This window comes from Conger conger, chromosome 9 (genome assembly GCF_963514075.1).
Source record: "Conger conger chromosome 9, fConCon1.1, whole genome shotgun sequence".
NCBI classification, from domain to species: Eukaryota; Metazoa; Chordata; class Actinopteri; order Anguilliformes; family Congridae; genus Conger; species Conger conger.
In genome coordinates this window covers 53,752,005-53,777,611 of record NC_083768.1, presented here as the reverse complement: position 1 = coordinate 53,777,611, position 25,607 = coordinate 53,752,005, and the positions used below count along the sequence as shown (strand labels likewise).

The 25,607-nt window shown below is 39.3% G+C and overlaps 1 protein-coding gene across 5 annotated transcripts in view; it reads right to left on the bottom strand.

Moving 5' to 3' along the window:
• The window catches only part of calcr (calcitonin receptor), a 115,734-nt gene extending 101,831 nt beyond the window's left edge, over nt 1-13,903 (bottom strand). For 2 of the 5 annotated variants that reach the window (XM_061256513.1, XM_061256515.1), the window contains exon 1: nt 13,528-13,903. Coding sequence is in view for 2 of the 5 variants with exons in the window: in XM_061256516.1 (XP_061112500.1) it covers nt 12,317-12,392 (76 nt within the window). In the remaining 3 variants the exon portion in view is untranslated. Of the gene's footprint in view, nt 1-12,126; nt 12,250-12,316; nt 12,431-13,527 lie in introns of those variants that run through there. The other 3 variants (XM_061256516.1, XM_061256512.1, XM_061256514.1) reach the window with 3 other exon arrangements.
• Nucleotides 13,904-25,607: the final 11,704 nt, after the last annotated feature.

Below are 25,607 nucleotides of genomic sequence, written 5' to 3'. Positions count from 1 at the left end.
TTTTAGTTTTCGTTATTTCGTTCGTTTTCGTTAACGATAATAACCTTGCTTGAGACGACTCACCTAGATGGCACGCATACTGCAGTTCCAGCTCTGTGCACCAGTTTGATACATACAATGCATGTTTCCTGGGCAGAATGCATCATATGCATCATATGCATTCATATGCGCCTAAAAATTGATGCAAAAGGCTTAGTAAAGCTGGCCCTTAGAATCTTACTATAACCTACATTCTGACATAAGACTGAGGAGAGAATGGGCTCATTTGCTCGAGAGGTAGACTTAACCATTCCGCTGATTTACTGTGATGTAGCCCTAGTTCCATGATATGATGTATACACGAGTGAAACTGATCTTTCGCAGGGAATTTTTGGAGGGAGGAGAGCCTTCTCTGTACTTCATATCTCTTTACCAGAGAGAATCATGGGAAAATTGAGCACTTGACAGCCAGCCAGTAGCTGCAGATGTTCACACTGATGTCAGGCCCCCCCGGGGTTCACAGACTGTGAGGTAAGCCTGTTATAAAGGGTCATACTATACCCTGTTATATTTGCAAGTTAATAGGCCTGACTTGATACAACACACAAACCATGGCCAATCTTTTGGCTACGCAGTAGGTGGAGAGTCACATTTTTCATTTATATATATATATATATTTTTTTTTTCCTTTTTTTCCTCCCAATTTGGTAGCCAATTGTACCCCATCTAATTCAATTAGAGCTAGTATTAGATACACCACCCACACCCCATCCATCGGCGGCCCTACGAGAGCAACACGCCTTCTTCAAGCTGTCTCGCCACATGCTGGTAACCGTGATTCCAAGGTGCCCGAGGTGCTTTTTGTGCGGCGATCTACTAACCCTGCCAAGTCCCTCCCCCTGGAGCAGCGAGCCAATTATGCTGCTCCACGTGAGCCGGCCAAACTTGGCTTTTTGGCAGGACCGAGAATCAAACCCCGGTCCCTGGTGTGCAACTGCAGCAAACTGCAACCGCAAGTCCGCTGCATCTTAGCCTGTTGCACCACCGCGGCTCTCTTTCATTTATATTTTTAATAATCACTCCCACATGGATTAAGGGGCAGGGGCAAAGATTAATACTAGCAGCCTTCAGTCACTAAATGTTGCTTTGTGTGCAAGTGTATTCTTAGGAGGGGAATCTTCACATTGAGTGCATTGTGCTGTAAAAACAGTGTTCCAAACTGCCAAAATGGGCATTATAAATGCAATTTTTCTGTCCGATAGCTGTGTTTCCTCAATTAATCTGTTTTGTGAAAAAAATCCCAACTCTCCATTTTTGTTTAACCCCTTAAGGGCTGGGCCAGTGAGGGTTTTTTTGCATTCATTCCTTTTTTCAGCCTGCAATTTTCAATAACTATGGTAACAGGACATACCGTTTGAAAGCGTTAAAACTCTATATATCTACATAGCCTATTCTAATATGCCACTGCTTTAGCGACAACCTTTCCTTATTTTGTAACATGGGGATGGTAAAACAAGTGTGGGGGGGGACCTCACCATGTCTGTATTTTGGAAATCCACATACTACAAGAAATAACGTAATGTCAGTGTCCTTTGTGTACAGCGGACCAAATGCATAATAGTTTTGCATTATAAAAATGTGCTAACTCAGAGAAACGTTGATATGTCCACTGTTTACTTGGAATTTCTTTGGAGAAATTATCATTGTTGTCCATTTCACCATTGCATACCTCTACAAAAGTACTTGTACATAGAAATGCTATTATCTCCGTTTTGTACATGCTCTCTCAAACACGAAGGGCCCAAGTACAACCATTTCTGAATAGTACTTTTAATTTAGTTGCAGAGAAAATCTGTTACCCCTATCCGTGTGTAAGAAAATTCAGGATAACAAAAAAACAACTACGGGCATGTTATTGAAGTGATAATGATCACTTAAAATCATTTAAGCTAATGAAATTACGTTTCCAACGGTGTATAATTTGTTCGGCTTGCATAAAACAACAAAGCATTTTTTTTGCCTGCGTAACAAAACTTTTGGGATACCCACACAAGACTTCCTTTGGGGGGACTTCCAAGGAGTCTGTGAATATTTGTGTGAATATTTGTGAGGAAGACGGCGGCCTGTAGTGTAGTGGTTAAGGTACATGACTGGGACCCGCAAGGTCGGTGGTTCGATACCCAGTCTAGCCACAATAAGATCCGCACAGCCGTTGGGCCCTTGAGCAAGGTCCTAAACCCTGCATTTCTCCTGGGGAGGACCGTCTCCGGCTTAGTCTAATCAACTGCTCAGGACAAGAGCGTCTGCCAAATGCCATTAATGTAATGTACTGTAAAGACAGTGAAAACAATGTTGACACCACAATAGTCGGCATTTTCGGTGACGTATAATAAATAGCATGTGAAATTATGGGATGTGAATGACATGTTGATAGGGGTTGGGTATTAAAATAAAATGAAATAAAATTCAATTCATTGACCTCAATGAATGTATTAGTGTTACGTTCCACTTTGCTGTGTTTTTCCCTCCTTTTAACTCTGAGGTGGGCATTCACCATTTGCTTTCCCTGCTGTCAGTCATCATTGTCATGGTCCCACCTATACCAATCACATCCCTCCTCTGCAAGAAGCTGTGTGTTTGCTCGCTCACCCTCTCTCATTCAGCTCGCCCTACAGCTTATGTGTGTGTGTATAGATCCATAACTGATAATTCCCATATTTGTGTGTATGTGTAGTTGTCTGTGTGTAGTCCAGGCCCTATACAAGATGGTATTATTGTGATAATTTTACTTATGCTTTATGATCTTCTCGACCTGTTGCTGTCTGAGGATAGCTGCAAGGAGAGGGAGTTTGGGACAGTGAGGTAGGGGAGGGTGACAGGCAGGGGGAGGTGCAAACACTTTTTTTTCCAGTCTTGTGATTTAACTCCGTTGTGTTTCTAAGCGCACCAGCCACAGCTTCAATAATCTCTATAATAATACCCTGTTTCAGTAATATTTTGTGTAATTCAGACACTTGCCCTTGCACCATGTTTTGGAGAAGAACCGTGGACATCTACGCTCCACGCAGTAGCAGTGGGGTTCACACATGAATGCTGTTGCAGTTGCAAACCATTTGGTCATTCCAAATCCGGGTGGAAATTGGATATGCTGAGCCAATGTGTGCCAAATGTAAAAAATATTTTTCTGTGAAATGGAAAGGAAATGATCTAAAATGAAATGCCTTGTCAGTTCTTTCCTCATTGTGTTTTCTGTTGTCTGCTTCGTCAAAGTATTTCCCCTTTGTTATCTGTGTATTTAAACCCCTCTGTTTGTCTAATTTGTTGCCAGATTGTCATGTGCTATAGCCATACTCTACAGTGTTTATTTCTGTCTGATCTCACATGCAACCTGTTTTGTTTTTGACACCTGTTTATTGGATTTCCCTCCTCTAATTTTACCTGCTGTGTCAAACTGTCTGTTCTGTTTGGACTTGTTTTCGACCCTTTGCCTGTGACCTCAACCATTCTCTGGATTATCCTTGTTGTACCCGCTTGCCTGGAAAACATTTGCCTGGATTCCTGTTTATGAACTTCCTCATCTCTGCCATTACTGTTTGCTGGTTTTCGACACCTGCCTGTCTGAACTGCTCTGAAGTTAAATGGTAAATGGTTGGCATTTATATAGCGCCCTTATAGCATACACTTTTACATGGCAGCCGATACATGGATATTGCCACATGCAGTGAAGATATTCAATGCACAAAACACGTGTTTTAACTGGCTATTTAATATCTGCCTCTTTTGCAAAATGCACTGCCAGCTTCATGTACATAAATCTGGCCCATTGTAACTGCAGGAGACATCATAGCAACCAATCTGGAGAAAGGAATAGCTTGTTAAAATCATTGAGGCTCAAATTGGCCTTCCATTAACTAATCTATCAATGAGGCCACCCTAATGCTTTTAGGGCCTTTACAGTAATCTGCACTGCCAGGTTCTGGTTCATTTCCCTTATTCTCTGTACTTCAAATTACCCAGAAAATACAGGGCTGCATGGCTTTCTGGTTTTGTAACTCTTTGGAACATGTGTTCATAATAATACTCCATGGTGTGAGAGAAAGTGAATTCTATTTCATGTCTAAAATCCAAAGTTATAAATACCCACACGGTTTGTAAAAAGGCCAGTGTTATTCCACTGTAAGGAAGTGCAGGTGTCTAGGCACCCTATGGTACTCACTGGTTATTGTTGTTGTTATTATTATATTATTATTATTATTATTATTATTATTATCAGTAGTTGTAGTAAAAGTAAAATGAATAACAGAAACAGTATTGCACTAAAATGTGTTGTAACTGTACTGGAGTGAATGATTATCCTTGTGTGTGTGTGTGTGTGTGTGTGTGTGTGTGTGTGTGTGTGTGTGCCCATGCGTGTGTGTCTCTGGGGGTTTGGGGAAGTGTAGGGTCGTTAAAATTATGTTACCAAAAATAACATCCTTACACTACTTGGAGTTAAGTGGCCAGTTCATTGGGTGGAAAAATTCTTCCTGGAACAAGACAACCCAAGTGAAATAGATGGAAAATTAAAATACTACTACTCATCACAAGCTGGCTGGTTTTGTGTTTTTTGTGCTAATGCAGCCAACCTTTTCCAAAAAGTGTTCAACTAGGATAGTGGTTTAGTGGTATTAAAAGTTAAGTACTGCTGTACTGAAAGCCTATACTTGTGTGATCAGAAAAGGGGTACTGTTAACTTAGATTATGTAAAAAGCATAAAAATGTTCTGAAAGAACAAAATGTAATGTTTCCTATTCAGTTTGGTGTGGATGGGACACAAGGTGTGAAAAACCCACAGAAATTTTGCATTTTGAGACCTAGGCTTGTATTCTATCAACATTTTCCCTGACCTTTGACTTGTATGTAAAGACAAGTATTATGCAAATTAGGTTTTCATGATCGCTGAACTTTCATTCATTCATTCATTATCCTAACCCGCTTATCCTGAACAGGGTTGCAGGGGGGCTGGAGCCTATCCCAGCTTACATTGGGTGAAAGGCAGGAATACACCCTGGACAGGTCGCCAGTCCATTGCAGGGCACACACATGCTTCACTCACACATTCATACCTACGGGCAATTTAGACTCTCCAATCAGCCTAACCTGCCTGTCTTTGGACTGTGGGAGGAAACCGGAGTACGCGGAGGAAACCCACGCAAACACGGGGAGAACATGCAAACTCCACAGAGAGGCTCCGGCCGACCGGTATTCGAACCCAGGACCTCCTTCCTGTGAGGCGGCAGTGCTACCCACTGCACCATCCGTGCCGCCATCGCTGAACTTGCCAAACTTCAGGTCAAGTTCAGGTCAAATGTTGACTGAATCTCCTGAAGCCCTACTCACAAAAGTTTATTGAGAATCATAGTGCCATCTGTACATTTGACACACTAATGCAAATTTTGTAGAGCTTTGACCTATTCAAAAAGCTCCAAAGACATTTATTATGAAAAGGAGCCCTTTAATGAATCAAATAGTACTTGTGAACTTAATGCAACTGGTGAAAGGCACTCGGCTTTCACTAAGATACAAGGTATAAAATATGTGTTTTTATTGATATAAATATTCCATATCTGACAAGTTATATTTTAGTTGTGTGCTTATGACCTTGGATGAAAGTGAAATAAAGTTTGTACTCCCCTTGAGGCCATGAAGCTGTTACCATGACAGAGCTGCCCAGTGTTTGGGGAGACACAAGAATTATTGTGGTTATACAACTTTAATATCCAAAATAAAGTGACTGCACAGTTTCGAGTAATTTGCTAACATAAATACAGTATGTACATGTATGAAACATAAGATAACCTCTAACTATTCACAATGAATCAAGTTCTTAGGTATTATTTGTTTTGTGTGAGCGTGTGTCTGTTTTCCTTTTCTGAACTAATTTCAACTGGAAGACATATCATGTCATTCATGAATTGAAAAAGGTGCTGGTTGAGGCATAATTAGCTGAAAAATGTTTTCTCAACTTGAAGAACCAGGAAAAGTGAAAACAATTCATTCCTTTATGTCTGTATCCTCTTGTCTCATGGCCATGTGACTCCCCTGTGAGGGAGATGTGGCACTTCCAAGATTTTTGCCATTTTTTGCCGCATGGAGAGAGAGAGAGCCAACACCAAGACAAAATAAATAAATAAATAAAGTAAATAATAAATAAAAATAATAAATCTCAATAAACTAAAATAAAAAAGGAAAAAGAAAGTAAAACCGAGCATCAGCTTTTCAGCTCACCGCTCGGAGCTGACCACTTTTCAACCAGTCAGCTCAGCCACTTTTCAGCGGCGTCTTCATCCCCAAATGCTCAATCAACTGAAGGATAAATAAAATCACACAAAACTCCCACTCTTGAGTGATCTCCCAGTCTTGGCCCCATATTGTGGAAACAAGCACACTTTAAGCACCTGGGCTGATAAGTTAACACAACCCAGGTGCATATACCCTCTCCACCAGAAGGCGGGGCTTAGACAATCTGCCTCTAATGCATGTTGTAACAGAAATTTCTGCCTGCAAAGTGTCTTTAGTCCAAAGTATATTACATAGTAATACTTATAGTGTTTACATTTATTAAGGCACACACGGATCCGATGGCCAAACATACTTGCTCTTAACTCTTAGCTCTTAAGGATAGCATAGAAAATATGTATTTTGGAAGAGCATTATGCAATGATGGAAAACATTCAAACTAATTCAAAAGTTCAATAGAGTACCATGTCTTACACTGTAAACAGTTTTGCCGGAGACATATTTTAATGTCTTGATAATTTACAGTACAGCATAAAATGTATTATGTTGAGTTGTCTGAAGCCAACTACTAGTGGATGTTAACAGACAAACATAACCAATTGTAAATTAAATAAATAAATAAATACATAAACAAATAAATACATAAATAAATAAATAACATGAGGTACTTTTTTATATTGCATCTAACAAGTTGCCATGGAGGTACTAACATTAATCAGACTTCAAATCAAATCTCACCCTCTTTGTCCAGAAATATGCTTGCATTCCTTTTTGTGCATGCTTTCAATTACAACAGAGGGAAGACATCTACCGGTTAGTCATCTGCTCTGCAGCAGACAGATGCACTTGCAGACCAATCGCATACATCACTGATCCCCTAAATCACACAGCAAAAAGGACTGAGCCAACATCATTATTTGTCCCGGCTGGCGTATTCAAGTCAATTCTACCTCCTTCCATGCTACCAGGCTGAAAGTGCTTTGTGGGGCTTAAAACTAGCAGCACCATAAAACTTAAGTGAAATTCTCAAAATTTGTAATGAAAGAATAAGGTCCAATAAGATGGGACATAATACCCTGTAAAGTACATCCATCCATCCATCATCTTAACCCGCTTATTCTGAACAGGGTTGCAGGGGGGCTGGAGCCTGGTCACCAGTCCATTGCAGGGCACACACATGCTTCACTCACACACTCATACCTATGGGCAATTTAGACTCTCCAATCAGCCTAACCTGCATGTCTTTGGACTGTGGGAGGAAACCCAAGAGAACACGGGGAGAACATGCAAACTCCACACAGAGAGGCCCCGGCCGACTGGGATTTGAACCCAGGACCTCCTTGCTGAGAGGCGGCAGTGCTATGTAAAGTACCGTTCATGCAAAATGCAGGTATATAAAGGAGCCTGAACAATATTAAATAACGTTTAGAAAACAGCTCACATTTATTTATTATTTTTCATGCTTTCTTGTATTTTTATTCACATTTATGACAATCTTTTATAAAACATGACCAAAGTGTCCAAAAAGCAATCCAAAATGGATTACTCACCCTAATGCTTTCCAGCCAACCTGCATCACATTTTAAATAGAACTTTATTTAAAAATTAGGTTGACCAGAGCCCCAATTGCCCTGTTAGCAAGTACAATTACAGGTTTATCTATAGCAAGTCCAAATCCTGTAATTACAACCTTCTGTATAATCATTCTGCTATGCTAACACAGCAATATTCCTAAACTATCCATCACCTGAATATGACACATTATACCTTGTTGGAAAGGGTAGGAAATCCTGAACAAGAAGCTTACCATGTTTTACATTAGTTTACATGTTTTACCAATGCATTTACGCAACAATAATAAGTATTTTGTTTAGTTATAGCCCCGCAAATATATAGTTTTCTTGAAAATGGCTGAACGGATTACAGAATAATCTGAATAAGTCTTTACTTTAACCTTAACAGTCGTAGCTTCATAACCAGGTGGGATATTTAGTTACATAAATACGTCTGTATGAAATAATTAGCAAAACAAACTTATATTTCCACCAAACCGGAAATATGTCGGCTGGACATGCAAAAAAAATGAAACTATGTGTTTATGCATGCAACTCTGGAAGTGGATATTTTTGTTCTTAGATTGGAACATGATTTTTTGAAGTAGAGAAATGGTATCGAGGGGAAAATATGCCTTTGTCTGAGCCTGCGGTGAGGTGAGGGCTGTAACCATGAGCGTGGTGAGGGGGAGGATGCAAAGTTGATAGGGTTAATGTGATATTTGGATATCAGCCTGAAGGAATTAAGAAGTCTAAGCTTATGATTTAGAGTAAACCACATGAGGTTTTATGGGTTTGGAGCTGCCAAGAAAAGATCACAGAACCAGGGCTAGTGAGGTGCAGAATAGACTGACCAGGACCAGGATGAAAAACACAGACTCTGTGGCTCATAACAGAAGAAACACAGAGTCATGCCATGTTTACGTTCATGGAAAACATACTGGGAACAGTAAAGTCCTCATCCACAACCCTGTAGGGATCCTCAAACCCCCTCCAATGAAAGAGTCTCTGACAGCAGAAGTGGCACTGTTTTAAGAGTTAGAATTTAGGGCAAGGATCATAAAGTGTCCAATTTTCCTTCCCTACCTTGCCCAGAGCTTGTGTCAAGTATGCCGTTTACTGAAAGTTAATCTGAAAGCATCGCCGTGGAAACACAGAAATGTGAAGTCACACTTTGGGAGTGAAGTCAGCAAGGGGTGTGCTGAGTTAAGTACCACAAATCAGTCAATTCCAGCCCAGCTGCAAATGTAAGAGAGAAGATTTGTCAAAATCATGTTCAGGTGCAAAATGGTGACCTACATCCCTCTTACACAAACCACAATGCCACCTTTTTTTTTTTTTAGGTTCATACTTCATCCTCAAGTCACTGGGATCAGTCAATGGGAAGTAATTGATCTGGCAATGAGTCCCCAAGAGAATAGAAGTGGTAAAGAGACTGTCATTTTCCCCATGAGCAGCACTGTCAAGGTGATCCATCAATGGATATGTTTGCATTCTCCTGACCTAGGAAATTGCTGAGAGAGCTAAGACCAAGGCACTCAAAGGGAAAATAACATTAACACGTAATATATTGACATAAGAAAGTGCAGCTACACAGTATGTATAACCTCCATCTCAGGCGGCAAGAGTGATGTCACATCTGAACCAGCAATAAGCTGCTTCAGCCAACATTTACTCACATTACATTCAGTCTTAACTGCAGTGTGGTTTATCCTTAATGCTGATCAGCAAATTGAGGCAAGCTTCTATTTTTTTCCATGCCTGCACATGTTTTATAGCTTTTAGTGACTGTTCAGAAGAAAAACAAACAAATAAGAAAATTCTAGCTTAAATACTGTATGTTAGATGGTAAATGGTCAGCATTTATATAGCGCCTTTATCCAAAGCGCTGTACAATTGATGCTTCTCATTCACCCATTCATACACACACTCACACTAGATAACATGAAAAAGACAACAAAGCACTTTGTGACTGAATTGAATTGGAGGCCTGCAGCCTAAATAGTGAGTAGGTTCAGGTGGTCGAATGGCAACAGAATGTTAAATCAACTGCAGAGATCCACCCACATTTTCCAGCTGAATGCACAGGAAAACTGGATATCAGATAGAAATTAAATTAAATAGGAGGCTGGAAGGAAGTCTGAGCTGTATTGTCCCTAAAATGTGAGCAGCACTTTGAGCTAAATCAAATACTGTACCGTGTAGACCAAGGAGAAATCTATGCGACAAATATTAGTCTGCACAACACAAGAATGAAACCAAGAATGAAAATCCTCAAGATCCTCAATTAGCTTTAGCTTTTTATCATGTAGGTCTCCCATCAACCACTTAAACTGAGTAAATGTTTTCTAATAATGAGCAGCCTGCCCTTTCAGCATAGATGCAGCTGCCTCCATATAACATTTTGAAATAACATTTTGTCATCCACATACCTAGGCTCATCTGTGTCCTTTGTGCAGATATCTGAGAAGGTGGGATTTCAGCAGGCAGCAACGTTTCCATCCCTCTTTCCATTAAAACTGCGCTACTCAGAAAATGATCATAATCACACGCATAAGCATCACTCCTGCAAGTGCTTCATAGGTAACCGGCAATAATCTCTCTAATCAGGATGTGATTGTGCATTCAAATTCAAAGAATCCAAAAGCTGTACTTTTCTAAATGAGCTTAATCTTTCCTCATATATATCCATGATAACAATCCAAAAATTGCCAGTGCAAGAGAGTGGACCAACACAAAAATCCACAAAAGTAACCACAAGATTCATGAATTGAAGTGAGAAACGGTCAGTGGACTGCTTACATTCAACTTCATAAAGGATTATTAAAGGAGTAAAAATGAATTTAACTACATTTCTTCATCCGTCCATCACTTTAGGCAACGCTAATCCTCCAGATGGTTTCACCAGGACAGAAAATCAAAGTTACGCTCTGAATCAAAAGAAATACGCCAATCACGCATCCCACATTGATAGTGTTAATTCTGACACCTTGGCCATGCACATACACTGTTGCATGTATCCAGTGTGATCCATCCATAATCACTTTCATCCACACAATTATAGCTCCATCTACTGACACTACATACATAAACAATATGTACATGTGCATTTCAACTGTTGTCAGTTTGCACAGTGACATGGTCATAGTTGCGGACAGCTTGCATACACGAATAAGTAGAAGAATAAGTAGACTCTCAATATTTGAAAGAATATTTTAAATATTGATATTTTAGAAAAAAAATATGAATTTCATTGCATCAAATGAGCAAGCACAGAAGAAACAACCTTGAATGTATTTATACTATTTTAAGCATTACTATGTGACATAGCAGTGTAAACCCAATCTCAACCCAGGTGCATGCCCATAGGAATACATGCATATGACTTCATTTGATGAGAGTTGCTTCCAAATGTACCAATGTATGCTTTTTTTCATTATTGACATTGCTGCCTTTGAAATGTTGTATGCATGCTACCAAAACGGTCTCGGCAGCCAAGGGGATTCTCAGGCACAGGGAGAAAAAATATGGGCATACAGATACAATCTCATGTGTAAGATTTGCATGAAGAGACAATCCATATTTAAAAACAAACAGAGCAGCCGACTACCTTATTTGCTTTCCTAAATCCATCACAAATATACATATACATTCAGTGAGCACTTTATTAGGTAGACTGGCACACCAGCTTGTTAATGCAAATACTTAATCAGGCAGTCATGTGGCAGCAACTCAATGCATAAAAGCATCCAGACATGGTCAAAAGGTTCAGCTGTTTTTCAGACTAAATGTCAGAATGCAAAGAAATGTGATCTGAGCGAATTAGAATAACTGTGAAATGATTATTGGTGTCAGACAGGGTTGTTTGAGTATCTCAGAAACTGCTGATCTCCAGGGATTTTTACGCACAACAGTCAGTCTCTACAGTTTCCAGAGAATGGTGAGAAAAACAAAAAACATCCAGTGAGCAGCAGTTCTGTGGGCGAAAACACGTTTTTCCAAGCTAGGCAATTTCTGTTCTTGCATGTCCTGTTCAAAACACTGTTCAGTGTCCTGTGGGGGCTTTTTTGTTCTATGTTTAACACAGTATGCAAATGTCTCTGCACTCCCATCTGTTTTACATATTTGAAGTGTGTACCTGACAACACGGACAGGTCTTCACAAATTATTTGTGACCGCATGCAGCAAAGAGCGACAAGATATATTCCATGCAAAACCACACAAACCATGCCAAAAATCTGTGGTCTCTTCCTTCATAACTGTATGCCCCAAACTCACAGCCCTTCAGTCAATAGACAGGAATGCAATTACTTACATTTCCAGTAATCTTGTAAGAAACAAGCAAATCATCTACTGAGGTAACATCAGTCTATTCGACATGTATTGTTGATGCTCTGTCTGCTTCTGTGCGTGCTGCTTTCTTTAGTCCTGTGTGCAGTGCCATCAAGCTAGCTGTTGTATGTATGTTGTAACAACCTCTGTGGGCAAAATGACAGCAATATTACCTCTGACGGCATATAAAGCAGATATTTCATTTCCCAGAAAAAGGGCTTGGTTATTCTTATATAATGTTTTATCCATTCATGGTACGTTGGAAAAAAAGCACGCACGGAGTTGTCACCATTTGACATTTAATATAAATCAGTCTCCACTGACTGTGACTCATTGCCTGTACAGAGTGAAGCATCTCATGACACTGTTATTGCTTTGGTCCCAATCATAAAATAAAGCCAATGACAGCTTCATTTTCCAGAGATGTCAAATTTCCTTTTGAAGTGCTGCTCCTTCCATCGAAGAAGAAAAAAAGATTGCAATTTTTTAAATTCTACTGATCACTAATGACAACAGAAAAAAGTATCACTCAGAAATGAGGAGAAAAAAATCGTTGGACATGTCTGCTTTCAGCTTGTATTTATAGAAGGGTGTCGTTTCCTGGTTATCGTGCCAATTTGAAGAAACATTTCAGAAATATATTTCACAAAATCAGATCAGTGCAACACAAGGTGAAAATATATAGTTTATTTTATTGGACTTCATTAATAAATATATTTGATATGTTCGAAGTGTCGAATTAACTAAAATTATAGATTGTTGACTAATACAAGGGACATACACGCTTGCGTCTTGCATAAACATGTACCTTCAGCGTGAAAACTCAGAGGCTATTCCATCAATTATTTAAATCGGGAAAAGGATTTATGAATGACTGACTTCAGAGGTTAAACTCGACAAATAGCCTACGCAACCAAGTGAAAATCAATTAGCCGCGGACATACAGTGTGTGTGTGTGTGTGTGTGTGTGTGTGTGTGTGTGTGTGTGTGTGTGTATGAATATGCAAAGATTATGACCTGATCAATTATTCTTTTGAAAATGTTTTGCCATTTATGCGCAATTTCTGCGTATAACACTACTCTATAGCCAGTACCCACACTGAATGTTATTGTCTTAAACAATGTTCAATCGATATTTGGTCTATACAGCGGAGGTCCGCATTATTTGTAAACTGCAGTGGTATTATTATATAAGAAATCTATTTCATGGACGTATTCGTCCGATACCTTGATACAGATCTGTATTTTAAACTAGTTACATCCAGAGGTCCACACACAATTTCGCAATAGCCTAGCTATATTACAAATATAAGGAAGCAATGCACTGTATTATTTGTAAAATGTTTCTGCATGAATCACATAGTAATAAAATATAGAAACTTACCTCGGTGCGATGGCTAAATAGGCTGAAATCAGACTCGTTGTACACTCAAGCGATGATGCCGCTACTGGAATAGTTTGAGGAGGACACCTATGTAAACCACGGTGAGTTTCTTTGAAAATTGAATTCCATCGTCTGAACTCCCCTTTAATGCTCTTCGCTATCAAATGGACATGCTCTAAACGGGATTTTGTACCACTTGAAAAAGATCCCGTTCGAACTATAATGAAATAAAATTAATTAAGTGAGATCGGTCTACTAATTTTTATAGTTATTATGTCCATGTACTTATTATGACTGGCGCATTATTACGCCTTTTTGACGATAAAGCCCTGGAATTGATGTTAACCGCTGTCACACTTCACCAATGGATAATCCGAGTACATCTAACCACCTCACATTACGAACACACTGTAGACTGGCAAACTGGTGAGCTCCTCCTTGGCGAGCGACTGCCGAAGGGCTTTATTACTCTTAAAGACACCACGTACACTTTTGTCACCGCGCAGGATGCAGAAAGCCGGTAATTTCATGTTACGGGAGGCAGCAAAGCGTAACATACGCCTATTTATGATGAGGTGATACAAATGGAAACATATTACATTTTCTCCTTAACTGCCACGTACACTAGGGGAGACTGGGAATTTTGTATAGTTGCATTTGCGCACGATTAATGGGTTTGTTTTCGCTTATGTATTATACCAATCCACCCCTCGTGTGTGAGGGGTAAGGTAAATTGAAAACTTCATCGAGAGTTATTAACAAATCTGTGTTTTAGCACCCAGAAAGTAGGCCTAATGTTTTTTCAACAAAGTGTTTTTCGATGAACTGAAGATTCCAAATATAAGTCATTTAAATCACTGTCTTGTGGTTCATAAGGCTCTGAGTTTTGACACATGTCACTAGCAAGCAGAGACTGTAAGCCATGCAGGATGCTGCGAAAAACAAAAAACAACCAGTGAGCAGCAGTTCTGTGGGCAAAAACATGTTGTTCATGAGAGAGGTCAGAGGAGAAGGGCCAGACTAGTCAAAGCTGACAGGAAGGTGACAGTAGTGCAAATAACCACACATTACAAAAGTGGTATGCAGAATACCGTCTCTGAACACACTGAACACGTCAACCCTCTTAGTGGATAGGCTACAGCAGCAGAAGACCAATTTTGTAAAACAAAAATAAGTCTAATACCTAATAAAGTTCTCAGTGAGTATATGTCAGGCTCCCTGTGCACTGCTGAATTATACTGCTCTCTGTTTATGATGGCTTTTATGTCTGTTTCTGATGACAGAAAAATCTGCTTGGGTAGAATTAAAGTAGAAGTATTTGGCATAGTATTTGGCATATCCAGTGGGTTAACGTTATGATATTATGTATCATAGGGGGTCCGAGTTTTACTGCAGTTATCTGGCTAACTCTTTGTGGAACATGCCTCTGTAGTGGTGTTAGCTGTTAAACCAGATTATATCCTCTTAAAGGTATAATAGGTAAGATTTTGTTAAAACATTGTTACAAAACCATTGTTAATCCCTTCCTATCATTGCAAAAGTCTCACTGACATTGACTCACCCTCTGCCTGTGTTTATAGTCCTTAAATTAGGGTTTCAAAATAAGCAGTTGACGGACTGCCACTCTGTATAAAAACATTGTATAGCTGTACAATAATTCAAGCTCATTGGTTGAAAATTGGTTCTAATAGCCACAGCCAATGGCGTAAATGTCAGCATGTTCACAGGGAAGGGGGAGGGATAAACAGTGGTTTGAGGGCGTTTGTTGCTGCAATTCCCTTCTTGACCATTAGAAGTCTGAAATTACCTATTGTACCTTTAAGTTATCTATCTATAATTAATAATACTTTGTAGTATTCATCTTATTAGGTTTAAAACATTTTATTTCAGTAAACTGCTCCCTTGTTGTTACCCCCATGGGCCAGTACTGTGATTATTTTTGGAGTATACAAGAGATGTAAATGCCAGAGAGGAGTGGAGCGAACATAATTAAGGTACAGTGTGTACCACATGCAGGGTGAAGGTTTGCTAAGTGACAGTGGAGAATGCGTTGTGTCGGTAAGCTTTGCAACCAATGGATTGGAGTTGAGGATCTGTAATGGGGCTATTTCAGATGTTTCAGCTGACTTGTGTGAGGGTAAATGAGACGAAAGGTCTGCCTTTAACTACGACCAGCTATAGTACATTTGGATGTTGGTGAAGTCAGAAGGAAGAACTGCTGTACAGATAGTGGGGAAGCTCAAGTACCCTGGGATGCTGTGATCAGTTGAAGAGCCACAGAGGATTGAACTTTAATAGATTTATAAAAATATCTGAATTATTGGCTCTGAATACCCTGCCTCCAACAGTATGCTGGCAATTGTCAAATTCTTCAATGGATGCTAACTGATGTCTAATTTGGCAGATCCTTAGTTTCAGTTTACAAACCTTCCAATAAGTGATTTATTTGAAGTAATTGTGTGGATACTATAACCTGTGACTGCATGAGTTTTGGAAAGCTATGATTAGATGTTCCGGATTTTAAAAACCATTCACATTTTGGTAAACTGTTCAATTTTCTGTTTACAGATGGAGCAGAGGCTAACACTATCCCACATAATCAGATCTCATCTGATTAAAGATTTTAGATTTGGTAATCATAGTTGTTGCCTTTGTCTAATTCAGTTTTCCATCACATTGTATGAAGAGATGAAGTTGTCTCAATAGCAAGTCCTCATAACAAAACTGTGTCCCTTATATAAGAGAGGTCTTATCTCATGGTATCCCCTTCTCCTGGGCCCTCCACCTCCCAACTGGGATTTGATTTGCCTTGTTGCTTAAAACTGATGACAGGTAGCAGGGTTAATAAAATTGGGTTAAGACAGGCTGCAAAGCAGAACTAAGTGGTTTAGTTTATATACTTATATTATTATTATTATTATTATTATTATTATTATTATTATTATTACTATTCTTGTAATTTATTCTTTTTCAATATTATATCTGGTTTTCTGTTTCCCATCCATTACTGTTTATTACTTTTCATCAACCCCTGTTATGTCTGTGTCATTGCATGCTTCTGTTTTTACTCGAACACTCCCTATCCTGTGAGTAACACGACTTTGGCTATTTTCGTGACTCTGGTTTAACACTTCCTTCTCATCTCGCTTTCAGATTTCCAGCTGCAGTCTATCTGCATGTAGATAATTACTAATCAATACTAATTAACACCATTTGTCTTTTGAGTTTAGCTAATACATTCTTGTTGTATATATTTACTAGTATTAACCACGCCTTTTGGGTTATTTATTTTTAAATTAAAATTATAATTAAATTAAGATTCTTGAGACACCCTTTTGCCTGATTACGAGTTTCCTTGCCCTTCTGGTTTGTTTGCCTTTCTTGTTTTGTTGGTTTTGACTTTTGCTATGTCCAGTGATTATTCTCCTGCCTGGTCCTTTTGTACTTTTGCTCATCTGATTTTTGGCTGCAACTTCTGCTTGTGTTTTTGACCATTCTTTGGCATCTGTCTGAACCTCTAATACCTGGCTTCAAACTTTAACTGCAATAAAGACTAAGATTTTTGCTCATCCCTGTGGTTTGCATCTGGTTCCTTTACCGGTTGTAACATATACATCTGGTTTGGGACCAATACGAAGATATTTCACAGCCTGTTGTAACACTGTTAAGACTTAACAGTGGAGAGTTGGCAAGAAACACAGGTGATGGAAAAAACTGAATTCTAGGACATTTATATATATATATATACCTTTCCATCCTTTGCTGATTACTAGTCTCACATTAAAAGCTGTTGGCCACTTCTGAGGTCACACATGACAGTTTAATTCCTGAACTGGGTAAGTGACTGCCATTTTCTCCTGCTCATTGGAGACAGATTCTGGTTATCACATGTATAGTCCTGTATACGGGGTAGATTTATGGTAATTAACTAGCCCAGAAGGGTGACACAAAGATATTCGTTATTTTCTCTGGTAGGTGGGAAAACTGAAACTGAAAATGAAAATTGCAATTCACTGAATTCAATAAGTGTATGCCAGGGTGTGGTGGAAGAAATTTACATTGAGAGCTTTTTTTCTCGAGGGAAAGAAATATGACAAGTTTTATATTAACAGTGCAGATTATTCAGTGCAAGAAGGCGAGGAAGAAGCAGCCTTATGGCACTTTCCAATCACTTATAATAAAATAAAAATGCATCTCTAATGTCAAAACTGGGTCGGGTTTGGAAGTTTGAACTCAGGTCTGTGTTGGTTGGCCAGAAGAGGACATTCCACTGGACCAATAGAAACCATTGCCCAATGAAGTGATAGGGACACTGTGCTGCAGGAGTTGTTGTCTGGATGAAATGTGAGTCTGGATTATAGATTGAATGTGGTCATGAACGATCCTATTACAATTCCCATTAAAAGAATAGGGGAATTAACCACAGAGCTTTCAGTAAAACCTACTCTGGTAAATTAGGCATCAGTGGTCTGCTTTCAGTCTGGCTGTGGTAATTGGCACCCTCAAAAACAATGGCTGTGCAGATCTACGGGTGGACTATGGTGAAGATGCATTGGCTATGCTATCGATATTAATGTTTTTTTGATGCTATGACATTTTTGGACTGGTTAAATAACACCTCTATTGGTGAAAATGGCACCAGAAGCTGTGACTGGTGATTTTGCTAAGGTAATGAGTAATGACACATTTCACATTCACTTTTCATGGTTCTGTCACAATTTCAATGCATTGACTTTTATTCCCGATTGTCAAAGAAACAGTTGTCCATTCTGAGCCCAGAGAATGAATCCCCTCAAATCTCCACTAAACCCCCAGCAGCCTACTTCTCTGTTCTAACATAGTCTCATCCCAGTAGGGGGTGTGAAACTGCATATTGATGACATATTAGAGTCCATAAATACAGGAAGGAGCTTGTTATCTCTCAGTTTGTCACCTTCCGTGGAAGGTTAAAAACGAAGAAGGATGATGCTAATATCTTAACACTACCCTAAGTTGTGAAATTGTCAATTGCCATTTAGAAATGTGCAAGTTAACTGGTTTGGGTGTTTTGCCCTTTCATAACCTAAGATGTTCGGTCATTTGTGGACACGCACACTTACCCACATACAGAACTTTGTTCTTCTTGGAAGAAAGCAGTGTGACTTTTATCCACTAGTTGTTTTGAATAGCTTAACATGTACTTGTCCAGTTATGCCTATTGAATTGGAAAATAAGCTATGCATCACAGGCTTTGTCCTGAGTTCCTAAAACCAGGCTGTCTTACCCAAAACCCTCATTTCAAAAGGGCAGTCACACCTGCAATAAAGCTTAAACACAGCATGCAACAAGCAAGCACTGTGTCCCTGACAGACCCAGTGCCCACAGCAATGCCTCCCAATGTTTTCATGTTTAAACATGAAACAGACAAGTTGAGGTTTTACTATTGTTAAAAACAGATTGAAACATATAACTCAGCCACTATCTGCCAAAGTAATAACACCACTACCTTCGTACCACTAACGGATAGGCTCACTCCCTCTGGGACATTTAAGGTCTTTCAGCATCTTTTTGACAAAGCCATGCTAATAACAACAACAAAAAGAAGTCGAGTGACAAAAGGCTTTTATGGAGTTTTGGATGTTTATTTATAGCAGTCCTTCCTGTTAAGTCTAGGTCATTCCAAATGAGCATCAGAAACAAACATGAGCGGGTGGCACCTCAATAGTAAATTATTTCTTCATTTAGTAGTACTATTTTTTAGCAAATATTGCACTCTGGAAGAGAGGCATAATTCACAATGACAACAACTGGTAGCCCCGAGTACCCCTCTGGAGGAGCTACTGCAACAAAGCCCAACAAACTCTGACCAAACCCTTCCTTACCTATAGGATGCAGGCAATGCTGTCCAGCCTCTGGGGACAGCTGGTCACAGTTGACTAATGCCATAACCAATGTTCTCCCTGCTGTAAAATGCAGATATGCTCAATTTTCAAGCTGGTCATGAGCTGGTCTAGTTCTGCCCAGTCCTACTCATATACCGCCATTACAACTGCACAGCAAAATGTTCAGTTAAATCAACTCTTACTGAGTACATATGGTCCTCTTGAGTTGAATTGAAATGGACATTTTGCTGTGTGGGGGATTGTGCTTATCAGATATACAAAGAGGAATTACATAGGCAACTCCTGAGTAGTCAATTATGCCCATCATTGCAGGTACAGTACCAATAGGTAGAGCTATCGTCAGGAAGGGCAGGAAGGTTATTTCAGATTTTCAGGCGATTGCTTGAATCTGGCCCAGCCAATAATCGCTTGACCCGTTCATGTGTGGTTGGAAGGAGGAGGAAGTGACACATTTGCCCCGGTGTCAGTCCAGCTCTCTCTCTCTCACTGGCAGTCAAACTGGGAGCCTCAAAACAAAAAGCAAATCAGGAAGGAGATATATATGAGATCTGGTTTTATTTCAGAGGTGGTCTCATATCTGCAATACCTGTACTGTAGCTACATACATGATTAATATGATTATAATATGATATAATAATTTTATGATTTGTATAATTGCATGAAAGGAAAACCAAGCAAAACAGAACACATAACAGATTGTCTAAATAGTGCATTGAATTACTGCTATGAAAGCATTGTCACAATCCATGTGGCAAATAGGTCACTTTGCCCTTATGTAAACTGGAGCACAGCCTTGTTGTAGCACTATCAACATTTGACATAATGTATGTGTATGTTTCATTACCATAAGGTTCCATTCCATTCAATTCAATTTGGTTGAGTGGAAGGAAAAAGAAACAAAGGAGGATGAAGTTGTGGATAATCCCACTGGCACCATTGATGCATGCTTAGTGCCACCAGTCCCGTGGATTTCTAAGTAGCCACTAGCCTCATATCACATCCATCTTCAGAACCACCCCACAAAGCTAAAACTGATTATAAGCCTGATTGTAAAGGTGCGTTTCCAATCTTGATTTAAATATTGAGACTCTGTCTGATTCCCTTATACATTTTGGAAGGGTGTTCCACAGTATTGGAGCTCTGTATGAGAAAGAGTACAGCTTATATATACATATTTTACTACCAGGTAGCCTGCATCTTCAGAACTGAGTGACTTAAGGGCTTAAAGGATAAAAGCTATCAAAAGTTAGGTCTGGGTCAATTGTAACACCAAGATCTTTTACTAAAATATTTGATTTATCAAAACAACCATCAAAATTTTATGTAAAGGTACACAGTTTCTCGCTTTGTTTGTTTGGGCCTAAGACCAAAAATTTGGTTGTTTCTGAATTCAGAAGCAGAAAGTTAGAAGGCATCCAAGTTTTTTTTTTTTTAATCTACAATAAAAGCCTCTTTCATTGAGATATATACTCACCAAGCACTTTATTTGGTATTTATTTTAGACTTATTTTTTAGACTTCTACTGCTGTAGCCTATCCACTTAGAGTTATGATGGTGTTCAGAGATGCTCTTCTGCATACCACTTTTGTAATGAGTAGTTTTTTGTCACCTTCCTGTCAGCTTTGAACAGTCTGGCCATTCTCCTCTGACGGCTCTCATGAACAAGTTCTGTCTGCAGAACTGCTGCTCACTGGACTTTCTTCTTTTTTGCACCATTTTTTGCAAAATCTAGAGACTATTGTGCATGAAAATCGCAGGAGATCAGCAGTTTCTGAGCTACTCAAACCACCCGGTCTGCCACCAACAATCATTCCATGGTCAAAGTCACTTAGATCGCATTTTTCCCCCATTCTGATGGTTGATGTGTGCATTAACTGAAGCTCCTGACCCGTATCTATATGATTGTATGCATTGCACTGCTGCCACACGATTGGCTGATTAGATAATCACATGAATAAGTAGGTGTAATAAAATGCTCAGTGAGTGTATAATGTTTTACAAGCCTTTCAACCGGCAACCATTTTGTTCTCTCTAAATGTGAATTTATTGCCAATGGCATTTGACTTACCCATGTAGTGTGGCACAGATCAAAAGTATCAAGCAGCTGCAATTGAACTATATGCAGGCACCTGAACTACAGAGGGGGATAAGGTGAGAGAGCTCAGCCAGTGGGTGGCAATGACATCAATAATACTCACTGTGGGTGAAAAGAAACACAAGCCACTATAAAGCCTCTGGCTTTTCAAAAGACATGGCCAACCAAGTGCTGCCCTAATTCTCCTCAATGACCAACAAATTCAGTCACATAAAGCATATGTGTGTTCGCTTCAGATAGGACATGGATATTTATGTGAAAATTCGATAAAGCAAGAATAAATTGTTCTGGTGAACACAAAATGAGTGTTTGCCAGAATTAATCTTATATTCAAACGAGTAACAATGTGGTTGAATGTGACACTTGCCAGTTGTCTTTCAGCAACAATAAAACAAATGTGCATAATAATTTTATTATTATTAAATGTTAATACTTATTTTTCTGAGCCTAAATTTCCCACTCTAAAAGATCACCCAAACTGTCTGTGTGTGGTAATGAGAACTGTCAATTAGCTATGATTGACAGACCATGCCCCCACTTTCCACACATTTCTGTTTGTTTCCATAGCTACTTCTATTATACGCGCTCATCTGGAGAGATTGATTTTCACAAGCTAGCTAACTTAGTATATCAACTATCGATAGTTAAGGTAAGGACGCTGACTTATACAATAATATTTTTTCTAGCTAGCTAGCCAAGTTAACATAATTGGGATGTATTTGAACAGAGGGCAGATTGCCACCTACTAGCCCACCAATACCACTTCCAGCAGCATCTTAGTTTTCCCAGGAGGTCTCCCATCCAAGTACAAACCAAGCTCACACTTGCCCAGTTTCAGACATTTGGCTGGAGCAGGGTGCATGGTAGTAAGGCTGCTGGCCATGGCTAAATGTCAATTGCAAGGCTAATACATTTTTATGGATCAGTCCCAGGCTTTATGGGAAAGAAAATGGAATAATAATGTTCTATTTGTAGACATTGCACACCATGCTCAGTTAAGGAGTTCACTCAGGTCTTCTGTGTGAGTGTGTGTGTGTGTGTGTGTGTGTGTGTGTCTGTGCCCATGTAGGTGTTTGTGCAGCCTCAATATAAACATCTAATATAGACAATCACTTTATTAGGGAGCAAATTCAATCATGCCAATGTGCATACCTGTGAAAGCTGCTGAATGCAGCTGAATTATTTTTCACATGAAACTATTAACCTTTGTTTCAGAAAACTGGAAGCAATGTACAGCAAAAATAAATTCATAAAAAGAAGTTATGGCTTCAATCAAATTAATTTCCCTGTGGATTTACAGAAAAACATATTATTTAAAGGGGGTTGGTTATTTGAAGAATTAAAACATGGATCGAAAATGAACTCTTCTGGGCCAGTTTTGTCAATGGAGATTAAGCCCAGTCCCAGACCAAATTCAAGAGATTGTCAATAAAAACCTCAATTTTGTCTAGGACTAAACTTAATCTGTGTCTGTGAAACTGTCCCTTTGACTTTAAAAACAGGATAGATTTGTATAATTTCTTAAAAATACCACCATAGTTAATATTTGACGATGTTGCAGTGATGGGGAAAAAACATTATTCTATATTCTATATTCTATTCTATTATTCTATAAGATAAAAATGTTACATCCATCCATGCCTTTGAGTTAAGCAATTTTTCCAAGGCTCAGTTTTTTCTGGCTTTTGATCCTGGAGTCATGCATTGGAATACTAGGCGAGACAATATTGTTATTCCCAAGGAAAATGTGGGTTTGGTAAATCTTTTTGGTGGAAAATAAAAGCACCTCCATCAGCGTGGCATCAGCAAGGTAAATAAACAATAGAAATGAAAAATGCATAGCATACAGCAGTTACAGGTGGTGAAGCTTATAGAAGAAAAATTGCCTTTCAACTTAGCATCCCTCGTCCAATGCAGTAAATCGATAAGACTTCAGCCATCAAAAATTGTGCAGTCAGGGAAGAATTCTACTCTAATTGCCATTTGGCCACACTTGTAAACTGTTCTGGAAGCTTATCCTGCTGAACCAGAGGAGCTATGAATAAAGTCTGATAAAGTCTAAAGTAAGATGGTGGCTATTAAAAGCACTACAATATTTAGCAATGATTTTAATGTGCAGAAATGTGTATTTTCAGACTGTGCTAGAGAGAAAACGGTATTGGCGACATGGTGAAATGCATATGCATCGCTTCCTGCACCAGAATACAGCAGCTTACATCAGCTGCAGTGCTGAGGAAGGAGGAGACAAAGGACACACTGGTGCTCAGCTGTTCAGTGAGGGGCATCGTTGCTGGAAAGCGACATGTAGCTGTAGTCAGGAAACTAACTGCAGTAAAGTAAAGTAAAGGAGAGCGAGTGCAGGGAGAGGAGAAACGGGTGGGAATTGTACAGCTGAGGATGAATGGGTAATGGGGGGGGGGGGGGGGGTGTGCTACCAGGGGGATGCATACTTCTGGGCTGTTGGGTTAGCTCAGTCCACTAGTGTAAAATCCAACTATGACCAGCTTGAAATTACCAGCTACCAGCTGTTTCAAAACATAGCTTGAGCCATTTTCTTTCAGCGTGGTCAGGTTTGATGACATAAGAGCAAGCTGGGTCATATTTGCAGATTCATGCCAGAGCTCTTTCTGTTTATGGATTTTTTCAATTTTCAATTAGCAATCATATGCTGTCCTTCGTAGCAAGTGATAGTAGTTGCTACTCTGCTTATCACATCATAGTTCTCACGTTGGGAATGCACAGACAGAGGAAGGCACTACATGCGCAATAAAAAACGCAGATTTGCACATGCTGATTGGTGCTGGTGGATGATGAGATGCTGCCATCTTCGCTGACTGAAACCCTCCCTTCCCTGAGTCGACAATTGTGCATTGGCCCACGGGACTGCTGCCACTGTCCAGATTTGATATGAGACCAGTGAGCCTATCCATGCACGATAACAGTACCTTATCAGAATGAACCACCAGCAGCCTTGGTATTTCACTTTTTCTTCCAATCTGTTATTCTGTAAAGCTTCTTTGTGACAGTCTTCTGTGAAAAGCACTATGCAAATAATATTGAATTGAACTGAATTGAATTTACCCAGCTATGGCTAGGAAGGCAAATCTCAGGATACACTTGGCCTTGAATTCCATGGATAGTTTCTACCAAACATGCCAGGGACTAGCAGGATACCAGTCGCCAAAGAGAGACTACAATCAGTGCAAGATCTCTCCTATTGAACAATGGCCCTGTTGTGTAAGAAATAGTAAGTTGCTCCCAGGTGAGAACAATTAGAAAATGTGTACATGTTTGGATGGTAGATAAACAGAAGGAACAAAATTATGTGGAAGTCTCTATGGGCAGGAGAGGGCAGTGTTGGCACCTGAAAGATCAAGGCTGATAGATTAGGGAGATGCTGGTGCCATACAACAGCATGGCTGTTTTTGTGAAAACACATTAGGCTGATCCAGAGATGCAGTGGCTTAGCATTTAATTTAATGAATTGCCTGTTTGGTGTCTCCACAAGAAGGCAATGAAATGCCATTATTTTTTACATTCAGCAGAAAAAGAATTACGAAATGTAATAACTAGTAATCAGCCAAGACTGCCAACTACTATGGCGTTTTGCCCATATATAAAGTTAAAAAAAAAAAAAATCCAATAACATTGGATTCTAATTTCAGACTTATGAATACTTTTCAGCCTGACGGACTTTGAGATGAATAGAATTTGTCAGCATGGACCTATCGATATGCACTGTTTTTAATTCCCACTAAATTAATGGCACCACAACCCTGCACACATTTCACAATTACTTTATCAAGGTGACAGTACAGAGAAATGGTCTTTGGATGTTTCTCAGCAAGATGGTGCCCATTTAAATGAAGTTTTCTTTTAGGGTTTTTGACTAAATGAAAATTTCAAGATAAAACAGCAAGTGAACCATACTGATTAATTTCCAGGCACTACCTTTTTTTAACCGCAATTTTAGCCAATTTTTGCATCTGGTCTGATTACAGATGCGTGTCTTTCTATTTAAATCTTTGAATCAGGGCTTGTGTGTTTTTTTTCAAATTCCCATAGCAGGTTGGTTTTATTTTTCATTTGTTCACTGTGTGGTA